The following is a 23,057-nucleotide window of genomic DNA, read 5'->3' as shown; positions in this document are numbered from 1 at the left end:
TATATATATATATACACGTATGTATATATATATATATATATATATATATATATATATATATGTATATGTGTGTGTGTGTGTGTGTGTGTGTGTGTGTTCAGGCAAAATAATACGGACGTTTCATGTACGGTATATGTATATTAATATACATATATATATATATATATACACAATTATATATATCCTTAAAATAGATATATCCTGTTTACGGGAGAAGAAGATGTTGATAGTATATGCAGTGGACTTCATGTGCGAGAATCAAAAAAATCACAGAGGATAAAGTCAGCAGTCTTGTGTCAAACAAAGCCTGACATCACTTAGTAAATCCAACAATAAATGAAGAAGAAAACGAAGAAGAAAGCGAATAAGAAAAGAAAAGGGGAGGACGAAAAATAAAAGAAAAAGAAAAAAAATTCGGAGGACATAACTCGTATGAAAACGCATAACACGGCGCATGGTCGGTTGTGAGAACTGACTTTGCACCAGGTGGCGCAACCAACTGACAGGTGACTGTAGTATACAGTGGCCACTGGAAATATACATATTTTACTGGAGCACCTTAGTACATTCAAAACGTGAAAATAACACGGATGAAAGTTGAACATGATCACTATGTTACTCACAGAAAAGAAGGAAGAAAAGTCAGTGAAGCTCACATGTCCCTACTTGACAAAATGAAACATTGGGTGCAACGAGGACGTGAAAAACCTACATCTTTCTATTTTACTTTACAGATATCAGACCGTTTCTTCAAAATGTGTTGATAAACTAACCACCATGACAAGGTACAAAGGTTAAGAAAATGAGAAACCGACTTTTAACACTTCAAGGTTTTGCTAGACCCTTAGAAGAACAAAAAAAAAGTGGATGTTCAAACATAATGAATATTCTCTCTCTCTGTTCTGCCATGGACGTCACTGCCCGTTGGCGATCACTGATGCAGTATGTTTCCGCCATCTCCCTCTATCGTCGCACGAATGCAGCAATGTAGATCCTCTCTCGCCGACTAATCCAGCCATTGCAGAAAGGAAAGTGAGTCTCTGTCGTCCACGTGATCTCTTCCCATTCACAAATCCAGACAGGACTAGATGTTCAGTTTGCCTCTTCCTCACGACATGGCCCAAAAACTGCATCTGGCGTTTCCTGATGGTGGAGAGCAGCTCACGTTCAGCCGACACCATTTCTAGTACTTCTGCGTTTGATTTTCTTTCCGTCCATGATATTTTCAACATTCGCCTGTAGCACCACATCTCGAAACTTTCTATTCTGTGTCTCATCGGCTTATTAACTGTCCATGTCTCGGCGCCGTATGTCATAGCTGACCATATGTATGTCTTCAAGAACCGTTTCCTTGTGGCGATGGACAATTTGCGGTTCGTCATCACCTTGCGCATGTTCTGAAACGCTGTCTTTCCAATGCCAATTCTACGCTTGATTTCTTGTTCTGAGCGGCTGTCTGAAGTCAGCAGGCTACCGAGGTAATTGAAAGATGACACCTGCTTCAGCTCTTGTCCATTTATCATTATCGAACATCGAGGTGGCTGCGCAGTTTTACTGAAGACCATGGTTACTGATTTCGCGATGTTAATCGATAGCCCCTTTTCCTCGCTTGCTCTGGAGACAACATCCATCAATCCCTGCAACTTCTCTGCACTGTCAGCTGGAATCACCGTGACATCGGCGTACCTCATGTTTTGTGAGTTGACTGCCTCCGATTGCAAAGCCAGGTAATTCGTCCAATTGTCGCATAATTGACTATGTGTATAAGTTGAACATGTATGGCGAACCAACACATCCTTGTCGCACACCTCGCTCAATATCCTGCCAACCACCAACTTCTCCATCATGCTGTACCGCAGCTGATTGCCTCCAGTACAGGTCAGCCAACAACCTTTTATCTTCGTCATCAATGTCTCGCTTGTCGAGTGTCTTGAACAATTCTTCATGTTTAACCTTATCAAACGCCTTCGTGTAGTCGATAAAACATACATACAGATGTTGCTGCTTCTCTCTTGATAGCTCTTTCTGCCAAGCGGCTAATGACGAAGATCGCATTCCGTGTTCCTCTGTCTGGAACAAATCCATATTGCTGCTGTGAAATCTCATTGCATGTTCGACCTCTTATCCGGTTTATTAGCAAACGAACAAGAATCTTGGTTAGATGGCTCATCAAACTGATGGTTCGGTGTTCCTCACATTTGGTAGTTCCTGCTTTCTTCGGTAGAGCAATGAAGATTGATCTACACCAGTCGTCTGGTATATGTCCTTCCCGATATACTGCGTTCATCATCTCTGTTACCGTGTCAAGGATTTCGTCTTCTGATGCTTGTAGCATCTCTATCAGTATACCATCCGGTCATGCAGCCTTTCCGGAGACGCTCTTCCATATCGCATTTCTGACCTCATCTTTGGTGAATTCCAGCATCCGACGTTTTCCTGCATTGTCATCCCCATATGTAGGCTGCGGACCTCTATTGTCAGCGAATAATTGGCCTATGTACTCTCTCCATCTGTCTGATATTGCCGTTTTTTCCATCAAAATTTTACCGCTGTTATCTCGCAGGCAACCGCCGGCAGCTGACCTTTTCCGCTTTCCAGTCACTTTCTGGATGGAGCTGTGCATGTCGTTATACTTCTTCTCTTCTTCCAGTTTCTGGATGTGATCACATTGTGCGTTCAAAAATTCCTCCTTTGCCCTTCGGCACTCGTATCGCACTTCCCGGTCCAGCTGTTTGTACAACACAGCATCATGGTTTTTTGCTTTTCTTCGACAGTCATCCATTTCTGCTTTGCCTGTCTCGGCTGCTCAGGTATTACCTCTTCCGATGCTTGTACCAAAGCTTCTGTCAGCCTCATGTTCAATATCTCAGCCTCATCTGATGTCGACTCTTTGTTCAGCAGTTCTCCCACACGCTTTCTATATTGATCAGTCACCGCCGGGTCCGTTCTTAATAGATCAAATCGACGTCTTGGCTTTCGAGATGGATTCCTCTTCGCAGGCCGGTTGATCTTTAACCGTAGATTGCAAATCACTGGAACATGATCACTCCGGCAGTCTGCCCCAGGGTATGTCTTCGTTGCTGTAATCCAGCTATGAAAACGACAGTTGATGGTGATATAATCTATTTGGTTACGCACTCCATCTCCTGGACCGCACCATGTGTATAGGCGGCGTTTCGGCTGTTTGAACCAAGTGTTCTTAATAACTTGTTGATGTACCATACACCACTGAATCCATCGCTCACCACGTTCGTTCCTCTCTCCCAGCCCATAGGGACCCAACACATCGTGCTCGCACGTGGTTTCATCTCTACCATGTCCAACTTTGGCGTTTATATTTCCAATGACGATATTTAGTTCACCTGGCTTGCACTGCCGATATGCCTCCTCGACACTTTCGTAGAATTCTTCGATTTCATCTTCTGTACACGCGCTGGTAGGTGCATAAAGCTGGATGATATTACAGTTGAATGGCTTGGAGTTCACTTTCAAGACGATCACCCTTTCTGAAACGGCGTAGAGTCCGGCCATTACAGACGCAATCTCGTTTGACATCAATATCCCGACTCGATTTATATGTGCCTTTCTGTTTCCCGAGTAGACCATGGTGTACCAGTCCACCTTAATGAATATTACTAAATCTAAATCAATTTCTGTATCATTGAATACACATACCACGGCATGTGTAGCGATGAAACCGCTATCGGGCACAGATTGCGCAAACAACAGCTGGAGACAGCAGTGACCCGGTACTGAAAAATATGTATATTTTACTTGAGTAATTCATTATATAAATAACGTGAAAAGACGACTGAAAGTGCATTATACTACAGTACCTCATTGAATTCATGACATGAAAAACACCTTGACATGAGTGAATCTTGAGCATAATCACTACAATACGGGCTAGAAGGAAAACAAGAGTCAGCAAGGTTCACTTCATCCACCTCAGGAAGATCCTGGTCACCTGCCACTTCAAAATGTCAATCTAGTTCAGGTCTGCATATTTCGGGAAAATCATGGCATTCTTACCTATATACATACAAATATTAATCAAGGTTTTGCAGGGCTTTCGAAATTTGAGGAGATATTGAATATCATAATGCCCCAGTCACATATAAACACGGATGTTCAAGGATCTACACGGTGATCCAGGGAGATCCGGGGACGTCCGGGGAGATCCGGGATTTTGGTATGACTGTACACACGGTATCAACACGACAGCTACACGGATAAGGCCGGAAGAGCGCGGCATCTACACGGACAAATACGGCATCTACACGGATCAACACGGCAGCTGCACGGCAGCCACACGGGCTACCCCGGATTGCTCTGCCAACACGGCAATCCCCGGATGACGCCGGATGTTTTTGACCTCCAAAAGTTGCCGTGTTGGCCTCCCGGCGTCAACACGGATCTCTCCTCGGATCAGATCGGGGTGGTCCGGGGTAATCCGGGATGTCTATGTGACTGGGGCATTACACTTTAAAGAGAGGGAGAAAACACCCTAAGATATTTCTTTAAAATTGAGCGTTCACAAACTATGGGAGCAATTGACACTAAGTGATGGGTGTATTTGATGAACCCCTTCAGTGCTAGGGACTTTGGACAGTGTGCAAATCCAAATAGATTTCTATATCATCAAAACACGTACCACGATGGCACATGCCAGTGAATACCGACTCTATACAAAACCGGCACAAATAGCAGGTGACTATTATGGCCACTGTGAAAATATGCAGTCATGTAATTATACTCGAGCACCTCATGAAATGTACAATGTTAAAGCAACATTGCCCAATGACAGCTGGGCATTATCACTGCTTAGCGCTCAAAAACAAGACACACACACAAAAAAAAAACACCAAAAAGGATTACTGAAGCATTCATGCTCAAGCTTGACAGGGTATATAGAGAACAATCGGAACTGGCCACCATTGCATGTCAAATTTAGATCAAATCTGCCCTTATTTTTAAACATTAGAGGTTTCTGTGAAAGTTAATGTTCTGATCGGAACATTTCAAATATAAAGAGGAGGGGGAGAGAGAGGCAGAAACATTTCCAGAGACAAACATAGGTAAAGTGAGAACTGTGTTCCCTAAACATAATGAAATAAGAATACATACACAAAAAAGAGAAAGATATAAAATCGTCTATAGTTAGATTACAGTGACTTAAAAGTCTGCTACAGCAGCTGCCGATGCTATGAACTCTTCCTCGCACATAATTTTAATATAACTGTATTGTATTATAATACATAATGTATTTTTTCACAGTTTTCACTTCATTTATTCTCTTTTGTTTTTCATTTCCGACAAAACATCGTACAACACTATAACCGCAACATATTATGTTTGAATTGTATGAACACATTTTCCTCCATCTTTTTTTCTTTCTTTTTTTAGGTGAACTCGTGAATTGTTACAAAATCAGATGACCCACTTTCATCAACGCTGTATTAGATAATAATATATCAATGATATGATAAATACATCAAAAACTCTTAAATTTATACTTTTTGCGGATGATACTAATAATTTTTACTCCCATGAGAACCTCGAAACACTGTTTAATACTCTGAACACGGAAATAGACAAAGTCTCCCAATGGTTTATATGTAATAAATTATCCCTTGATGTCTCTGAAACAAATTTTATACGTTTCAAACCTACGACTTCACAGAACATTAACAGCAGTTATAATATTAATATTGATGGATTATCCTTAACTGAAGTAAGATCTAAATTTTTAGGAATCACAATTGATTCAAGTTTAACATGGAACGATCACATTCATAATATCCACACGTCTGTCTCAAGAACTGTAGGAATTTTATATCGACTGAAAAACTTCATTTCTCAAAATTCCCTGACTATTCTATATAATGCATTGATCATACCACATATCACATACTGCAATATCGTTTGGGGAAACTGTGGCTCAACTAAAATTAATCCAATTCTTACCCTCCAAAAACGTGCTGTACGTTTGATTACCAATTCCCGTTACTTATCCCCATCCAATCCCCTATTTCATCAACTAAAAACATAGAAAATTGAGGATCTTCACACCTTTCAAACTGCTGTTTTTATGTATAAATATACATTTAATTGCCTTCCAAAAAATTCTGATGGCTTCTTCACTCCAAATTCCACCGTTCATTCATATCCAACACGTCAGTCGTCCGATTACCATCTCGAAAACCCCAGAATCATTTTAGCTCAAAAACCATTAAAACATAATGGACCAGATATTTGGAATTCTTTACCCCCTAATTTAAAACAATGTACGTCGTTTAACATTTTCAAACGAGAACTAAAAAACACCCTCATAATCCAGTATACTTCTGACACATAAATATTCATACCACCTGGTCAACAAACACCCTAAACAATGAGTTCACGGCCATAACTGAAGTAACATTCACCTCATCACACTGATACACAAAATAACACTCAACGTATAAACCAAGATTCATCCCAACACAATGCACACCGCACTGCACCGCACGTCCTTCGCACAATTACTTCCCACTCAGTGAGTGGCAAGATTTTCTTTATGTATCTCTTTACCTGGGGCCATCTTCCTCGTCAAGCTTAGCTTATGATGATGGTCCCCTGCATTTCATTTTTATCATTTCCTATTGCTTCCTTTCATTTATGATATTCGTTCTCGGAAAAAAAAAAACAGAAAATGTATGTAAGATCCAAACGTTACGAATATTAGCTGTGTAAATGACTATGTAAGTATTTTGTTGATTTGTTGATTTGTATTGATTTTGAAATGCAGAAATAAAAACTGAACTGAACTGAACTGATAAGTAATCAAATAGGTCCCTGGGAACGGAGGGGGGGGGGGCTTTATCTAAAAAAGCTTAGCATTTATATTTCAGTCTCCTAAAAAAGGAACAAACTCTCAAACGTAAGCAACCCTTACTGCTCATTAGAAAAATAAAATGAGACAAATGAAAAAACAAAAAACAAATGATAATGCAATGGACAAAAGTACAAACATTTAGTAACTATTTGTTTAAAAAAGACTGACTTTGGATATATAACAGCAACATTTAAAGAATCTTATATATATCATGTATATATGTATATATATTATATATGTATATGTCTATATATGGTTATTTTTATTTCAAAATGGTGTGTGTTTTCACAGGTTCGATTTGTCAAAAAGGGACGGTTTACCTTTGCGTATAGGTTCTACGTTTTTCATCAGTTCTTCAGATATATTCTTTTATTCTACTTGTATATTGCCTCAGTAACATACATGAACAGATACAAAAATCAAAAATTGAAACTTTCACCAGCGTTCATGTGAAAGGTATAAACTAATGAAATAACATTATGGGGAAACGAGGAAATCCAGTTTTTGTGCAGAAACCTATTTTCCCCATTACAGGAAAGGAAGTGGTATCATTTTTCATTTCATTTAATGCATTAAAATATTTCGTTTCTCTTTCCTAACCTTCCTGGACAGAGAATAGGCACTATATCTTCTCGTCGTCACGAGAGGGCGATTTATATGTCTTCAGAGATTTACGATAACTTTGTACCAACAACAATATATAACTGTGTGCAGCTTACTGGACCTTACAGTCTCTGTGTTGGTTGCTCCACCTATACTACACAATTGAAGCAGCGCCACTCTGAAAGCCCCCATACCCAGTGGAGTGTACAAATAACAATTTCGTTCATAACAGGTATGGATTTATTCCCATCTAACTTTGCTTTAAGGAGAAGAAAATCGATGATGCCTGACTTCTTTTAGACTATGGTAGCGATTCTCTACACAGTATTATACCTAATTTGTTGTTCCTCTCTACGTTGGATCCATAGTCCGTTACCTGTAATTTGCATTAGCCATAAAGCAGTATTGTCACATCCTTATGTTGCATAGGACCTACTTCCATGCAAATTCATGGGCCGCGAGACATCTTTGAGTTTGAGTTTGGGTTTGAGTCAATGCCCCTCGTGCGTTTCCGCGACCCCAGCGCTATGACAAGTTTTGAAATAGCAATTAATGAATAAATAAATAAACAGATAAAAATGAAATAAATTAAGACAAGGATTCTGGACAAATATAAGGTACAGAAACTTGCATTAATCCAAAGTATCGTCATTGGGGTGACTCCATATTTCAAGTCCAGTTATGATTTCCGCAAGCAGAATGTAAAGATGCTGGTATATACAAACAAATAAATGAAGAATGTTGAAATTTCCCCCTTTTTAATAGGGGGATTACTCTTCGGTATTAAATAAGCTCTACACGCTAAGTTTGCATTGTCATGTTACCTAAATCCATTGATTTCCGGAAGGAATATGTTAAGCTGTATTTTCTCTTTATTTAATAATGTACCTTACATAGACACACCATTTAAACATCGCCCGATATACAACTAGAATACCAAACAATCTAGCTTTTATGATTTCGAGTCGCTTCCAGTGCTCGTTTGTTTGGCACTACCATTATTATCTTTTTTTACCACCCTATACAGAATACAGCAATGACGAGATATCCATTCAATTATGTTCCTGTTGCAACGATGATTCTTCACGGCGTAAGTTTCAAGATGTAAATTATTGAAGATGAACAAGTTAATGTGCCCACATTTGTGTGTGTGTGTGTGTGTGTGTGTGTGTGTGTGTTTGTTTCTGTTTTTGTTTGGTTTGTTTGTGTTTAGCTGCCTGAATATGAAATGATTTTCTACAACTATTACCAGCGCCTACAAAACATTCACATTATCATTTTTTTTTTCCTCTGTACTTACAGTTAATGACAGTAGCACACTGCCAAACGCTTAATGGACCATCATCGGTGGTAGTGGAGATCGGAGCTGACACAGTCCTGACATGTTCTGTTACTGGAGGGACAGCAAGTTTCGTTTGGAGTGATATGTCAGTGTCCCCTCCTGCCATTATATTTACTGCAGGGAGCCGGTTTTCTCCTTCATCAAAGTATGCTAACTTTACAGTAGAAGAGGATCAAACATCATCTACACTGAGAATCGCTGATACACAGATTGCAGAGGAGGGGAGTTACCAGTGCGAGGCTTCAATAGCAACAAATTCTGAACCAGCAGCAGAAGTGTCTGTTGAGCGTGAGTTGGAAGTGTCAGTAAGACTTGTATTCGACAATACCTGGATATTCTGACCAATGTCCTTCACTTGATGGTAGTCTCATGGTCACTGTAGGAAACAGCGTTTGGTCGGTCAGGCGGTATGGCGGTTGACGGTCCGTTGCAAATGTTTCGTCGCGAACTCGTTTTGTAGTTTTGAAGCAAATGTGATGAAACTAATGTATAGGGTACAGGATAACAGTTGATAGGACTGTGTAGATGTGCCAAGTTTTTTGTGTTTGTCAGAGAAAGTGTTGCCATGGTAACCACAATTTTCCTAAAAGTTTATGGAGCGAACTTCTTCCACAATATTTAATCAATGTATTTCAAATTTGGTATGTACTTGATCTACATACATGTGTAAATAGGCAAGCAACTCTGTGTTTGAACCCCGACAAGGTGATGCCATTGAAATGCCATATTATTTTCGTGAAAATCTGGTGGAGTAAACTACTTTCACAATTTTTAAGCAATTGAAATTGAACATGATGACATTGAGATGTAGATGTGCACGATATTATTTGTTTGTTTGTCAGAAATAATGTTGCCATGGTAACCACAGTTTTCCTAAAACCTCTTGGAGCGAACTACTTCTACAGTATTTCAGCAATTTCAAATTTATAACGATCTGTAGGTGGAGTTTATGCAAGAAATATTATGTGTTTGCATGCGACAAAGCATTGCCACATGGTATGGCATATTATTTTCTTGAAAATCTTGTGGAGTGAACTACTTTACCCTCACAATTTTGAGGCAACTGGAATCAGATTTGGTGCACATGATGAAGTTGAGGTGTAGATCATTTTTTTAGCCAAAGGCTCAAGTGAGCTATTGCGATCGCTCTTCGTCCGGCGTCCGTCGTGCGTCGTCCGTCGTGCGTTAACTTTTTACATTTTCATCTTCTTCTTGAGAACCCCATGACAGATTTTTACCAAACTTGGCAGGTAGCATCCCTAGGGGGATAGGATCTCAATTTGTTCAAATGGGCACCATGCGCCACCCAGAGGGGCCCAACCCCCCCCCCCCCAAAAAAAAAAAAATAAATAAATAAATAAAATAAATAAATAAATAAAAAATAAATAAATAAATGAAATAAAATAAAATAAAATAAAATAAAATAAAATAAAACAAACTAAAAATAAAATAAATAAACAAACAAAAAATAAGAAATAAAAAATAGATAAATAAATAAACAAATAAAAATTAAGGAATCTTTAAAAATCTTCTTCTCGAGAACCAGAAGTGATAGAGCTAAGTTAATACTTTGAGTTGGAACAATGATAATTGTAGTTTCAAGTTTGTTCATGGCCGAATCAGGGGTGCCTTCCTTGGGACCCAGAGGAGGGGTGGGGAGGGGTCCTAATGGGGCCCAAATTGTACATTTTCAGCTTTTCCTTGAAAATTCCATGATAAATATTCACCAAACTTGGTATAGTTAGCATCCCTAGGGGGATAGAATCTCATTCCCATCATATGGGCACAACGCCCCACCTAGAAGGCCCCAGGGGGCCTAGATTGGGGCCAATTGTAAATTTTCATCTTTTTCTTGAGAACCCCATGATGAATTTTCACCAAACTTGGCAGGTAGCATTCCTAGGGGGGTAGAATGTCAATGCCATCAAATGAGCACCATGCCTCATCTGGGGGGTCCCCCAGGGGGCCCAACTCATCCCCAATTTAGGAATCTTTGAAGATTTTCTATTGAACAAGAAGTGATTGCGCCGAGTTGATACAATAAGTCAGTTTATTGATGACTGTTGTTTCAAGTTCGTTCATAGCAGAATAAGGGTTGCCCCCCTCCCCCCTCCGGAACCCAGGCGATTTGGACGGAATGGGTCCAAATGGAGGGGGTGGGGAGGGGTCCTAATGGGGCCCTATTGTACATTATTCATCTTTTCCTTGAAAATTCCATGATGGATATTCACCAAACTTTGTAGGTAGCATCCCTTGGGGGATAGAATCTCATTCTCATCATATGGGCACCATGCCCCACCTAGAAGGCCCCAGGGGGCCTAGATTGGGACCAAATTGTAAATTTTCATATTCTTCTTGAAAACCCTTTGACGAATAATGATGAATAATCACCAAATGTAGCGTGCCAGGGGATTAAGATCTCAATTTATTCAACAGGGCACCACGATCCCCTAGCTGCCTAGGGGGCCCAATACCCCCTTCCCAACAATAAGAAATATCTACAATTCTTCTTCTCTAGAACCAGAAGTGATAGAGCTTTATGTCCACTTTTTTTTTTTCAAACTGCGTAGTCCAACGTTGTTTTTTTTTTTTTGACTGCATAGTCCAACATTATATAAATTACAGTGTACTTGGCAGATATTTTACCAGTGTGATGGAATATGCAAATGGACACCATGCCCCCAGCTCTCAAAGCTACCCCCATGACAAGTTTCCAACATTCTCAGGTAAGAGTCTACTAGAAGGCATGGAAGGTGAACTTGCGATACTCAGGTGAGCGCGAGACCCGCGGGTCTCTGGTTTGTGCTTGTCAGAGAAAGCATTGCCATGGAAACCAAAATCTTCCCAAATCCTTAAGTGACATTTGAGGATTTCTACAGAGACTTGGGATGTACAAGAAAGAGCACAGCAGACCTGATCAAACTTACAAGTTACGCTGTACTCACGCAGTACTACACACACACACACAAAAACAAACAAACAAACAAACAAACAAACAGAACGTTTTGATATCAAATTCTTGTTCTATTCTCTTTCATAGGAGTCTGAACTGCTGAAGTGGGGGAATTACCCCTTCAGTGATAGTTCTAGTTGTCATCATTCTTGTTCCCATCATCCATGTAGTCGTTTCTGCTTCTAAATTCATTACTGATACAATCGAGTCAAATTAAATTATCACGCAACTGCATGTAATGAAGAGCTATTCTCGTAAGTCCTGCAGTTGAGTTTTGTATTTATTATCACATAAATACATTAGCACATTCTGTCCATGAGTAATACCCATATTCAAAGCAGCAGCGTTATCCTTTCAAAAGTTATCAGAGTTAAAAGTGCAAAGTGTGTTAAGGATTTTTAAGAAAAAGAAAGGGTCCTCTGAGACATGCCCAATTACACTATTCTAAAAAATAAAATAAAAAAAATTCAGAAAAAGATATAAACAAGCTTTCCCATTGTTTTATGATCCCAAACTTGATAACAACGTAGAAGAAAAATACCTCTTTCAGAAAATATGAAAACTCAGGATTGACAAAGTTGACCCGTTTCACCTATTTTTAGTCATCATGTAAAATCAAGTGATGCAACTTTTTGTTGGTTTTGTGATGCAAGGTAACATATTACACAGAAAGTCGTTATGTGTTTTTATTTCCGTGCTGGTTTCTGGTAGCGCAAAATGCTCAAAAATTTCCACTTTCACAATACCTCTTCTGCGGACCCAGAAGAGAGAGAGGAAAAAAAATATTGGGAATCTTGAGCATCTGTACCCATTGAAGGTTAAAAAATAAATGTTCACCAATGTTCTAATCATGATTTGAAATGAGTGAATGCATGCAGTGCACTTTGTTTCCGTGAGCAATATAATCACCAGCTGACCATCACACATTTATATTGTTACAAAACCATAAAAGGGAGGGGGGTTGTTGGCAGAATCTTTACTTCTTACTTATCTCTGTAAAGTCTTGGCAACTTTTGAGACAAAATTTGCAACGTCTGCACATGTTATGCATGTTTGTAACAGCATGTCACCCCAAAACAGCCACAAGTTTTAGATTTTGCATGGGCGTCACCAGGGGGGGTGCGTTGGGTGCGAACGCACCCCCCTCCAGAACCTTAAAAAAAAAAAAAAAAAAAAAAAAAAAAATCAGTCTGCGAGCGACTTCAACGCCGGACGCTAAATAATTATTCTTTTCTATTGTTTTTTTTTGCACCAGGGACACACACACACACACACACACACACACACACACACAAAAATCGCACCCCTGGTTCTGGCAGCACTGATTTTATACATATCTATTAGTATTCTACAATGTTTACTATTTATCGACCGTATTGTACATCCGTACCATACGGAGCACTTATACACGTTTGCATGTATACGTGTGCTACTTACAAGTACGTGAATGTAGGGTCTATGTACGTTACTTCTGACCAATCCATATTGCCAGCCCAAGAGCGAGCCTTAGCCTCATAAAAAAAAATGAAGGGGCAAGCATATTTTAGTTTTGTCCCCCCCCCCCCATATTAATAATTCCCGAAATTAGAAGATTTTCTTGCTTTTGAAAGAAAACAAAAATGTTGCCCCCCATAAAAACATTGGAAGGCAAGCGCACCATTTGCCCCACCCCACATAATCATAATTTCCCGCGATGAAAAGATTTTCTTGCTTTTTTGTTAGAATTCAAGAAATCTGTCCAATTATTTCACCCAAAAGCAGTGGCGTAACTACGGAGGGGGGGGGGGGGTGCGCCCCTCCCAATCCGCTGGTTTAAAAAAAAAAAAAAATACCGAAATAGTAGTTCAAGTGTTAGTAGACTGCTTTTGAATGAAAGGGTGATCCAGAAATAAGATATTTTTCTATGATTTCTTTTAACCATAACTAGATAGGTATATAGTGTGAAACATTGTTCAAAAAGCCTGGCCCCGACAAAAGATTGTGATTCCTGGTTGGCATTCTGCATATAAGCAGGATGTGCGCAGTGTACTCAGTACATCCGAACGAAGAGTCGCTACAATGTTGCGCAATGTGATGTAGAATGTACACCTTTGTACCTTAAACTTCGTTATATCAAAGCTAGATCGTTGATTTTGCAGTGTTCCTTTAAATACTAGTCTATATAAAAATGTCTTGCATTGCCAATAAAAAGACTTGACCTGGGCTAATTCCTAACTTTTCCATGTATATAATACACACACACAAACAAACATGCACAATTAGTTTAGGGATACTCTAAAGTGCAGATTTTGGACATCCTTTCCCCGCTTGGTCACTTCGACGTCACCTCGCTGGTCATACCTCCCCCAGTCATGAACATAAACCCACACCCTTGACTACCAGTGGCGGATCCAGGGGAGGGGTGCACCGGGCGTCCCCCCCCCCTTAATTTCCAAAGCAAAAAAAAAAAAAGGAAAATAGCTGCAAACGGCAGTTTTTGGACAGTAAAATGTCAAAATTTTCAAGCTCGCTCGCTCCTCTCCCTCGCATTTAGTCGTAATGCCATTCTCTTGAAGTTGCTGCCAGCAATTGCCGGCAGTTGCGCCTGGTGCGCCCCCATTAATTTCCAAAGTGAAAAAATATAGCTACAAACGGCACTTTGGGGACTGTAAAATGTAAAATTTTCAAGCTCGCTCTCTTCGCTCGCTCGCATTAATTGTTATGCAATTCACCTGATGTTGCTGCCAGTAATTGCCAGCAGTTCCACCCAGTGCCCCTCTCCCTTTAATTTCCAAAGCGAAAAAATATGGCTAAGAACGGCAGTTTTGGGACTGTAAAAAGAAAACTTTTCAAGCTCGCTCGCTCGCTCGCATTTAATTGTTATGCAATTCTCCTGATGTTGATGCCAGTAATTACCGGCAGTTGCGCCCGTTGCGCCCCCACCCCTCCTTTATTTCCAAAGCGAAAAAATATGGCTCCAAATGGCAGTTTTGGGACTGTAAAATGTCAAAATTTTCAAGCTCGCTCTCTTCGCTCGCTCGCATTTAATTGCTATGCCATTCACCTGATGTTGCTGCCAGTAATTGCCGGCAGTTGCGCCCGGTGCGCCTCCCCCCCCCCTTAATTTCCAAAGCAAAAAAAAAAAAAATATATGGCTACAAATGGCAGTTTTGGGACTGTAAAATGTTAAAATTTTCAAGCTCGCTCGCATTTAATTGTTATGCAATTCTCCTGACGTTGCTGCCAGTAATTACCGGCAGTTGCGCCCGTTGCGCCCTCCACCCCTCCTTTATTTCCAAAGCGAAAAAATATGTCTCCAAATGGCACTTTTGGGACTGTAAAATGTCAAAATTTTCAAGCTCGCTCTCTTCGCTCGCTCGCATTTAATTGCTATGCCATTCACCTGATGTTGCTGCCAGTACTTGCCAGCAGTTCCGCCCGGTGCACCCCCCCCCCCCTCAATTTCCAAAGCAAATAAATATGGCTACAAACGGCAGTTTTTGGACTGTAAAATGTCAAAATTTCCAAGCTCGCTCTCTTTGCTCGCTCGCATTTAATTATTATGCCATTCACCTGATGTTGCTGCCAGTAACTGCCAGCAGTTGCGCCCGGTGCGCCCCCTCCCTTAATTTACAAAGCAAAAAAATATGGCTACAAACGGCAGTTTTTGGACTGTAAAATGTCAAAATTTTCAAGCTCGCTTGCTCCCCTCGCTCGCATGTAGTCGTTATGCCATTCTCCTGATACCGCTGCCAGTAATTTGTCGTTTCACACAGTCATTCCATAGTCCATTTATAGGGGGTGCAACCCCCTCCGGCACTTCCACACCCTCCCCCCACCCTTGCTCGCTCCCTCGCATACTACCCCCCCCCCCCCCCTCCCCCCAAGATGAAATCCTAGCTACGCCGGTGCCCTTTCCCCGCTTGGTTTCCCTCAAAAAACAGTAAAAGTCTAGGGATTGAGAGCTTCCTCTATTCACAAATAATGTCTGTCCAAAAATCACGTAAACATTTAGTGTCAAAACGCACCCCCCTTAAAAAAAAGCTGGTGACGCCCCTGATTTTGTGTACATCTCCTGTGGAAAATAGTGCTACATTGTATATCACAAACTCATAAGAACCTGACTATAACTAAATCACTTTGAATGATTAATTTTATGCTATATGTGGCAGAAAAGTGGTAATAATTTCTATTGAAAAGAAATAGAAAAAATGAAAAACAAAGAAATATAAAGAAATTCTGTAAAAAAAAGAAATATGCAGATTAAGAACTTGAATGATGTAAGGAAGTTTAATGATGTGCAATTATTGTTAAAACAGATACGATCCAGAAAGTATGTGCTTTAGTGTTTAATAAACAAGCTATAAAAATAGGATGTAAAGCTAGAATTTACAAATTGATCATAAAAAAGGAAGATGTTATATGTGCAATCTTGTAGATTATGTTGGTTTTGCGTGTGCCAAACTACGTCAGCATCGTGCCGCATATTTCCAGGATTTGGGGGGGGGGGGGGGAGTTATCGCCCCCCGATTATTTTAGCATCAAAAATATGGCAAAAACAAACAGAAAACGGGCTTGCTTTGGTTAGATACAAAGTAGCAGAAAAAACTTACCTGTTGGAATACATTGCACCTTGTACAATTTTCAAAATATGCTATAATTCTGGTAGCAAACAACTATGATGTTGAGTGAAATGCCGTAAGGCTATTCCATTGTGTGAGCTCCAGAAAAAAAAGAGAGAATATTAATGTTGCTGTGAAGAGATATTAATAGGCAGAGCAGTATACTCCACACTGTGCATCACACTCATGTGCGACTCGCAGAGGAATAAACACATACTTTTATTTTTCGATGGAATGGGGTTTTATTATTACCGTATTTTTTTTTCCTCAGTGGAGTGTACCTACAATATTGAAAAGTTTATCCGATGATTTTATTCTTTTTTCCTATCCTTGATTTTTGTAACAGAAAGATCAACAACGGAATTGACATTGGCTTCACCTCAAACTGCTGGAGAAGAAATCGCAGCAGTGTGCACAGCTGTTGGAAGCCGACCAGAAGTAGACATCTCCTGGTATATTGGTAATGTACAACAGACTGTCGGGATAGTAACAACAGCTGCTGTAAATGCTGGTAATGCAGATCTGAGTGATACAACGAGTACGTTTACCTTTACTCCAACGAAGGACAATGATGGCCAGTCTCTACGATGTGAGACCACTGGACATCAATTAGCCAATCTAAACCAGCAAGACAGCATGTCTCTCAATGTCCATTGTAAGTCACTACTTACTACTAACATTGAAGTTTCCTTTGCCTGTCTATGTAATTTATTTTCTTCAAACTTGATTTCTATATGATTTCTACAATTGGGAATACACTATGTATTGTAGCTGCACTTTTCCCCTCAGTGTGCTTTATGTGCAGTCGTCATCGTTATCAGGGTATTATAAAACTTTTTTTTTTAAACCACTTGCCCAGTTGGGCAAGCAGATTTTCAGATTGTTGCAGAATGCTTGCCCAAGCATGATTTCTACTTGTCTGAAAAGAAAGTCCAATTATGATATATTAGAAATTAGCAAATACTTTAAAATTTAACAAAACATGATTATATGAAAAAACAAAGCACACATCACTGTGCACGCTGACACATACGAGTGACAAACTTGGTTTAATCGAGTGTTGCCATTACATAATTGGAGCTTCTTAACGCAAGTGTTGGAAAGTTGCTGAACAGAAATTAAAGTGCTTTGCATCATTAAACCATGGACTACTACACACAGACATTCAGCGTTTCATTGATTAATGCATTCCTCTGTCTACATGTCAAAAGTGTCCCAAAAAATTTTAAAACATTCTTCCTTTATTCGATCTTATCTTTGCCGCTGGTAGCTAGAGCAAGACACAACGCAGCTTTGTAAATAACTAAAATAGATTAAATGTGCAGAAGATAGTACCATACCTGTCATAAATCATGGTGAATGCATGCAGTTGTGGTATTCTTTGGTTACATTACCGCTCACACTTAGTACACAGGTACTTTTTTTAAGAATAGAAAGCTAACTTTATTAGCCAATGAATTATGATTTAGAATCTCGTAAATACAGATAGTTGAAAGGGAAGAAGATATGTTTACTTTTAGGCAAGGTCATGTGAGAGCAATAATGAGCGAATCAGCAATTTCCAATCAAATGACAATAATGATGGTTGTAATAGAAAGAAAATCTTTAAAAACATGGTAGTGAATAGATTGACCATGATAAAAACATGTCACAGAAATTGATAGACAAAATACTGTTGCCTTGTAGTCCCGCCTGATGGTGGTATCATGACAGTTGACGTCAGTGAGGACACAGCTACAACGATGCTCACTGTGACCTGCACCATCCCGTCAGCTGACCAACCAAACCCATTTGTCACAATGTTCTATATCTACGAAAACATCACTGACAACCCATCTCCAGTTTCAACAGCTTCAGTTTTCACTAGGGCAACACCCGATTTTGAAACGGAGTATCTCTGTGTGAGTGGAAACTATCTTGGAAACACCACAGCTACAAGGAATTTTGTTCCAGGCAGTAAGTACATTGCGGCCATTATTATAACTGAAGCGCAATAGTTTGAGAAAATAAAAACGTACAAAAGATTATGTTGAGTGCATAAAATATAAGAGAAAGATAGGTCTAACATAATGAACAATTATACCGTCAAACATGGAAAACAGTTAAAACGCAGTTCTATGGAACAGGTGTAATGCTTGTGATGCTGATATTTTCGTAGAGTATTTGGACAGACAAAGTAACAAAATTTAGCTACTGAATTTATTTTTTTTTCCTGGTAAGTAGGACTGAATTTATTCTTTTTTTATTTAAGTGTACTTAAGTGTATTTTAAACAAGGAAGTGTGAATATTTAGCGTAAAACTAATATCGTTCATGGAACATTAAACTGTCATTGCTCTATGTATGTGTGTGTGTGTGTGTGTGTGTTTATCTCCAATTACTTAGCTGGTAAGACAGTCAAACCGACCTCAAATGTAGTAACGTCGGTTCCGATGTCTTCGAAATCTGCAACAGGTAGGAATGTGCCAGCTGTTGTCCTTTATCATTTGTCTTAGACTCCATAGTGACCATAAAGTATCCACCCTTTAAAATCATAGTCAGAGCTGACATCGGTTCTGTAATTATACAGCACCATTGAAACGTACTAGTAACGCTGCCATTTGTTGTCGATTTTGGCTCTTCAGGGGCGATTTCTGAGATGGTAGCCTTCTTTGGCATTGACTTGACCTGACCTCCAGTGAATCGATGAGTGTTTTTAAACTTTACCATCGGATGTAGGGTTTGCATGACATCTTACAGAGTGCATTGTGGCTGGATTGTGCCGGGTCGGGTGGTGGGATGATCTACATCTATATTTATATGTACAGGGTATGTGTGTGGGGGTGTGAGTGGATATGTGTTGGGATGAGGATGTGTGGGGTGTGTGTGTGGAGGGGGGGGGGGGGGGGAGAGGCGTAGTTTGTGTGGAAGTTCAAGTTATGTTTGGGTGAGGTGGATCTTTTCGCCCCCTGATTTGGCTGGCTCCAGTCTCTGCAGTGCACACACCTTTTTCAGTTGGAAAGGAGGATGAAACTACTAATTGGTCACTCATTAGTTTGTTTACTTGTTTGTTTGTTATATTCTCCTTCCCCATCTCGGAATATCGCTCTTGAACAAGATCTGATTTGTATATGGTAACTTAATGTTCTGCCTTTTTTTTTTGTTCTTTTTTACAATTCCTCAATGTTGTTCAGTGATTGCGTAATTCTAATCAAGTTGATTGTTGTAAATATTGTGATTCTGTATAATTTTTCAATAAAACATAAATAAAAAAAAATTCATTATTCGAATCCATATTAAGGTTTGCACATGTTTTTTTCCTACAGTTTCATACTCAAGCCAATTCCGCGTAGACTCGGCGGACTCTAAATAGATTAGGAAGAAACAAAACCAGCACATGTAAATGAGTCATTAATAGTCCAGTCAAAATACGACAAAAAGTGGGTTAACCCACAACTAATTGCAACAGAAACGATTCCACTTGCATTTGACCCGGATGAGCTATTAAAATAACATATTAAAAGTTCTCTAAAATTCGAGTGGTGGATCAGTGTCTAATTTGCATAGATTCAAAATGGCCGCCATACAACCTATTTATGCCTATATCTCGGGATATATAACCCACAGAAAGTAAATTCCGGTGTCTAAACCTATGTTATCTTTAGCAACTTCCGAACATCCCTTCATATAGTTTTTGCATATATTTGCATATAATTACATACAAAATGGCCGCCATATTGCCTGTGCAAGCCCTTATCTTCGTATATCAGTATAGTACACTCAGGAATAAGTCGCTATAAGTGTATATCCGGACATAAAACCCGCAGAAAATAGATTCTGGTGTTTAAACCTTTGTTTTGTTTTGTTTTTTAGGTCAATTAATACAATTATCATATAAGCAGTAACTTTCAAGCTTCCATTATACATTTTCTGCATATATTTGTATTTAATTAAATGCAAAATGACCGCCAAAAAAAAAAAAAAAAATATACAGCACTTGTTTGTGTGACTGTTTGTGGGCGTTTATGCTTAAAGGTCATGTTTACATTTGGGAGTAGTGATTTAAAAAAAAAAAGTGTTCAAGATATCACATTTGATGCATAAGTGTAAGTCAACTGTATCACAAAACATCCTATCATTTTTTTTTTTTTTGCAATAAAGCCTAAAATACAAGGAGATATCACTGTTATTCTCATTAAACTATAACTGTAAACGGTATATGCTGGAAACATTTTATTATACACGTAACTATTGTTCACATTTTGTAAATTTAACAATACTTAAAATCGATTATACTGGTTCAATTTTTTTACCTTTTTCTTACCTTTTTATCCACTTTGGAAGTTGTTTCTCTGTCGGTTTGGAAAGCATGTGTGAACGCGAGGATAATACAACATTCGGTAATAGATCATGAGCTTATTGAGTATAGGTTTAGATCTCAATGGGTATCGACACTGTGCATGATGCTGTATCAAATATTGCCTTTGTCATAGACTTCTAAAGCAATCGACACGCATGACTGGCCAACAATACCGCTGTGCAGAAACTTGGACTTTAGAGGGACGGTACAGTATTTGGTGGAGATGAGAATTGGGCTTTTAAAGGGGATGGCTAGTAACTGATCAGTGGAAATCAGTGGGAATGCTGGGGGATGGTCTTGTTCCAATTCTTGTGGGATTTATTTAAGAGTACATTATAATATATCTATTGTCGTGTGAAAATGTTTTGCTTCAGAACGGTCTCATATTCAAGTAATGTGCAGTTTAATAACCCGTCTCTGTACAGGCATGCTAACCAGGAAACATTGAAAAAATATCCAAAAACAAAGTAAAACAAAGTGATCGTAATAAAGTGTGGGTCCCACACTTTATTAGAATCTCTCTTTATTAGAATCTCTCTTTATTAGAATCTCTCTTTTTTGGCTATCTCAGCCATTTCAAAACCAATTTTCATCAAATAAACGTTGAATTCCTCATAGAATTACATGCTCTTTCATACTTCATAAGAGGTTTCTCATTATCTCAAAAAAAGTTAGAAACCTAAAATTAAGTCTCAACCAAAGCTGTACGATCCCTTTAACAAGCTGAGGTAGTTGCCTTTATCTACACAGTACCACAAATGTAAACTGAATATGGAAGCAATCTTATGTTAGATATTAAACAACAGAAAAGAAAATTGCGCTATACAGATTATGCTGTGTTCGTTATGTTCTGTTTATGGTGTTGCACGAGACAGTTTAATAACCCGTCACTGTACAGGCATGCTAACCAGGAAACATTGAATTGCACATTACTTGAATATGAGACTATTCGGAAGCAAATAATTTTCACACCACAATAGATATATAATGTTCTCTCAAATGAATCCCACATGCATTGGAACGATCATCCCCCAGCATTCCCACTCATTTCAACTGATTGGTTACTACCCATCCCCTTTAACTTTTTACGATATATCAAGAAAATACTTATTATTTAGTATAGAGCATACCATTTTAAAAGGAATTCAAAGTTTATTTGATGAAAATCGGGTTTGGAATTGGTGAAATATCCAAAAACAAAGTAAAACAAAGCGATCGTAATAAAGTGTGGGTCCCTCACTTTATTAGAATCTCTCTTTATTAGAATCTCTCATCTTTGGCTATCTCAGCCGTGTCAAAACCAATTTTCATCAAATAAACGTTGAATTCCTCATAGAATTACATGCTCTTTCATACTTCATAAGAGGTTTCTCATTATCTCACAAAAAAGTTAGAAACCTAAAATTAAGTCTCAACCAAAGCTGTACGATCCCTTTAACAAGCTGAGGTAGTTGCCTTTATCTACACAGTACCACAAATGTAAACTGAATATGGAAGCAATCTTATGTTAGATATTAAACAACAGAAAAGAAAATTGCGCTATACAGATTTTGCTGTGTTCGTTATGTTCTGTTTATGGTGTTGCACGAGAGCATCATCATGAACAGCCGTACTTCAGGTTGCTTCTCGACTGAAGCACTTGTTTAGACACACAAAAAAAGCATTCATGAGTGCTGTAAGGCAAATGGATAATCCAGTCGTTTCTGTGTTTCATTTTCAATTAGAACAACTACTTCACCACTGTACAATCCTGGGATTTGGGAGAGGTGAGGACAGTGGAGGGTGCTGCGTAAATTCCTGTCCGACGTCTTTCAAATCAAAATCACTGTTTTTATCCGTATAAAATGTGTGCATGTTATCTTTTCTTTTCTTTTTTGTTTGTCTGTGCAAAATTTACTGCCCCCTCCCCCTTTAGATGAAAAAAATACTATAAACAGTAGTCAATATCCAAATGGTGTGCATGAAGCACAGCCACTATATCAGAATGTTAAGCAAATACTATTGCTTATTTTGACTTTATCCCCAACTTTATTATTATACCTTCGGAAAGACAAAATAACAATGAGCTTAAGACAGGCGAGATCCACAGCGATAAAGTGAAAGCGATAAGATAATTATGTGCTTTTGTTGGCGCGAGACTACCAACTGTAAAAACAACCATAACACTTATGAACTTACGGAACTTGTCACCATTTTTTCAGAGTGGAAACGTGCATTCAAAAGTACAGCGTTAATGAGAGTTGTAAGACATTATCATCAGTTCCATTAGTTTGTTTGTGGTTGTTGGGTTTTTTTCCCCTTCAGTATCTTAATTGAGCGAAGTAGTTGCGATTGTTCTGTCGC

The 23,057-nt window shown here is 39.0% G+C and overlaps 2 protein-coding genes across 2 annotated transcripts; one reads left to right on the top strand and one right to left on the bottom strand.

Annotated features, from left to right (window-relative positions):
- Positions 1 to 836: 836 nt before the first annotated feature.
- LOC139712929 (uncharacterized) lies at positions 837 to 1,691 on the bottom strand. Its single transcript, XM_071624710.1, has 2 exons — positions 1,324 to 1,691; positions 837 to 843 (listed from the first exon to the last, which is right to left on the bottom strand). Exons 1-2 carry the CDS (start codon positions 1,689 to 1,691, stop codon positions 837 to 839), a joined length of 375 nt encoding a protein of 124 aa, XP_071480811.1.
- Positions 1,692 to 8,781: 7,090 nt separating this feature from the next.
- LOC139712928 (uncharacterized) lies at positions 8,782 to 17,675 on the top strand. The gene is made up of 4 exons (XM_071624709.1): positions 8,782 to 9,123; positions 11,508 to 11,548; positions 16,723 to 17,031; positions 17,647 to 17,675. Exons 1-4 carry the CDS (start codon positions 8,786 to 8,788, stop codon positions 17,673 to 17,675), a joined length of 717 nt encoding a protein of 238 aa, XP_071480810.1. The 5' UTR covers positions 8,782 to 8,785.
- Positions 17,676 to 23,057: the final 5,382 nt, after the last annotated feature.

Source organism: Diadema antillarum, unplaced genomic scaffold, assembly GCF_040938485.1.
Source record: "Diadema antillarum isolate AM-2024a unplaced genomic scaffold, OU_Dant_1.0 seq00001876_RagTag, whole genome shotgun sequence".
NCBI lineage: Eukaryota > Metazoa > Echinodermata > Echinoidea > Diadematoida > Diadematidae > Diadema > Diadema antillarum.
Note: the sequence above shows the minus strand (reverse complement) of the source record. Positions and strands in the feature narration are given on the sequence as shown.